The 1,373-nt window shown below is 37.8% G+C and overlaps 1 protein-coding gene across 1 annotated transcript; it reads right to left on the bottom strand.

The window, feature by feature from the left end:
• Nucleotides 1-249: 249 nt before the first annotated feature.
• LOC131858760 (tuliposide A-converting enzyme b1, amyloplastic-like) lies at nt 250-762 on the bottom strand. Its single transcript, XM_059212207.1, has one exon. It carries the CDS (start codon nt 760-762, stop codon nt 250-252), a length of 513 nt encoding a protein of 170 aa, XP_059068190.1.
• Nucleotides 763-1,373: the final 611 nt, after the last annotated feature.

Here is a 1,373-nt window from a genome sequence, read left to right as displayed (position 1 = left end):
ATTGCATGATAATAATGTGCTTCACAAGAATTATAAATATATCTTAAAATATTTGAACAAAATTTTATAAATCATATGTTTACATGCTACCTATTCTCTCTTTATTTTGATTAAAAAATTAATCATAAAAAAAATTATATTTTTATTTGTAGAATATTTTTGTTTTAAACTAGAATCATTACAATTAGTTCTTTTGGTCTCTAGAGGCATCATAGATTACAATTAAAAAATTTACAAAATTTAAAGAAGCTAAATCCAAATATATATCTCTGCTCCTTCGGCGTGGGAGTGCAACCAAGGCTCTGCTCCTTCGGCCGCCAGGGCCTGCAGTTGGAGCCAGTGGAGCGCTGCGACGGAGTCATCGTAGGCACAAGGAAGGCGGTGCTCAGAAGCCATCCTGTAATTCACCAAAACGATGAGGACGCCCAGCGTGGCCGCCCACATCTGGCACTTATGGTGTATGAAGGGCGTTGCAGGGGTAAAGAGGATAAAGCCACCACAGTGGTAGTACATGACGACGGGCGTCTTGCTCGTCGTTTCAGGCGGCAGGTAGAGGCGCACCCACAATCCAACTTCCTCGTCCAACACCACGTCTTTGTATTCCACATGCTTATATTTGAAATCCAAACTTTCATATTTATCGTTATCTGGAGAGTGTGAGAAGAAGGAAGAATCGTCTCCTCGGACAACTGATCCGTCACTGTAAAGCTTGATTATCCTGCTGAAATCCTCCAGTAGCTCAGCCTCATGCTTCTCCGCCATTTCTGATTTTCTTCGCTCGTGGATAAGGTTTAGTTCCAGGGATATGGTATTTTAAAGAGACTCTTGCTGTTGATATTTTTCAACAGATTGGACTTATGATCCGCACAAGGATGGAGCGAATACTTCCAATTAATAAGCATCTTCAGATAGTCTAACTATAATTTTGAGAAGAAGAAGTGAGATGCTCGTATATAGAATCAGTTAAAACATTTTTTTCATACTAGATATATCATGTCAGACGTCTTGCCAAAAGAACCGCTGGAGGAAACAATTTAGGGAGAGATTCGGGTTAAGCTATGGACTAAGGCTTCAATGAATTGGTCTCTCTCGTGGCAATATCAGATAAGGTAAAGGATTTCATAGTGGTGGGTCATGGTTGGTTCAAATATTTGTCAAAATAGGTGAGGTAGACTGCGTTTCATGGAGATAGATGGCAAAGATTTCAAATATATTAAATTTATTTTACAAAATTGATATTGCATATGTTAATATAATGTATAATTAATATTTGCATCGAAAGGAGGATTAATGGTTTCATCACTTATAATTTATATAGAATATCTGATAAATTTGTTAGGAGGTCTGTAGTTGAATTTGTAAGTAGGGGAAAG

The sequence above is a fragment of the Cryptomeria japonica genome, chromosome 10, assembly GCF_030272615.1.
Source record: "Cryptomeria japonica chromosome 10, Sugi_1.0, whole genome shotgun sequence".
Classification (NCBI taxonomy): Eukaryota; Viridiplantae; Streptophyta; class Pinopsida; order Cupressales; family Cupressaceae; genus Cryptomeria; species Cryptomeria japonica.
This window is presented reverse-complemented; position numbering and strand designations above follow the sequence as displayed.

Coding starts and splice junctions, on each gene's coding strand:
- LOC131858760 (XM_059212207.1), bottom strand. CDS start 762: ATGGCGGAGAAGCATGAGGCTGAGCTACTGGAGGATTTCAGCAGGATA.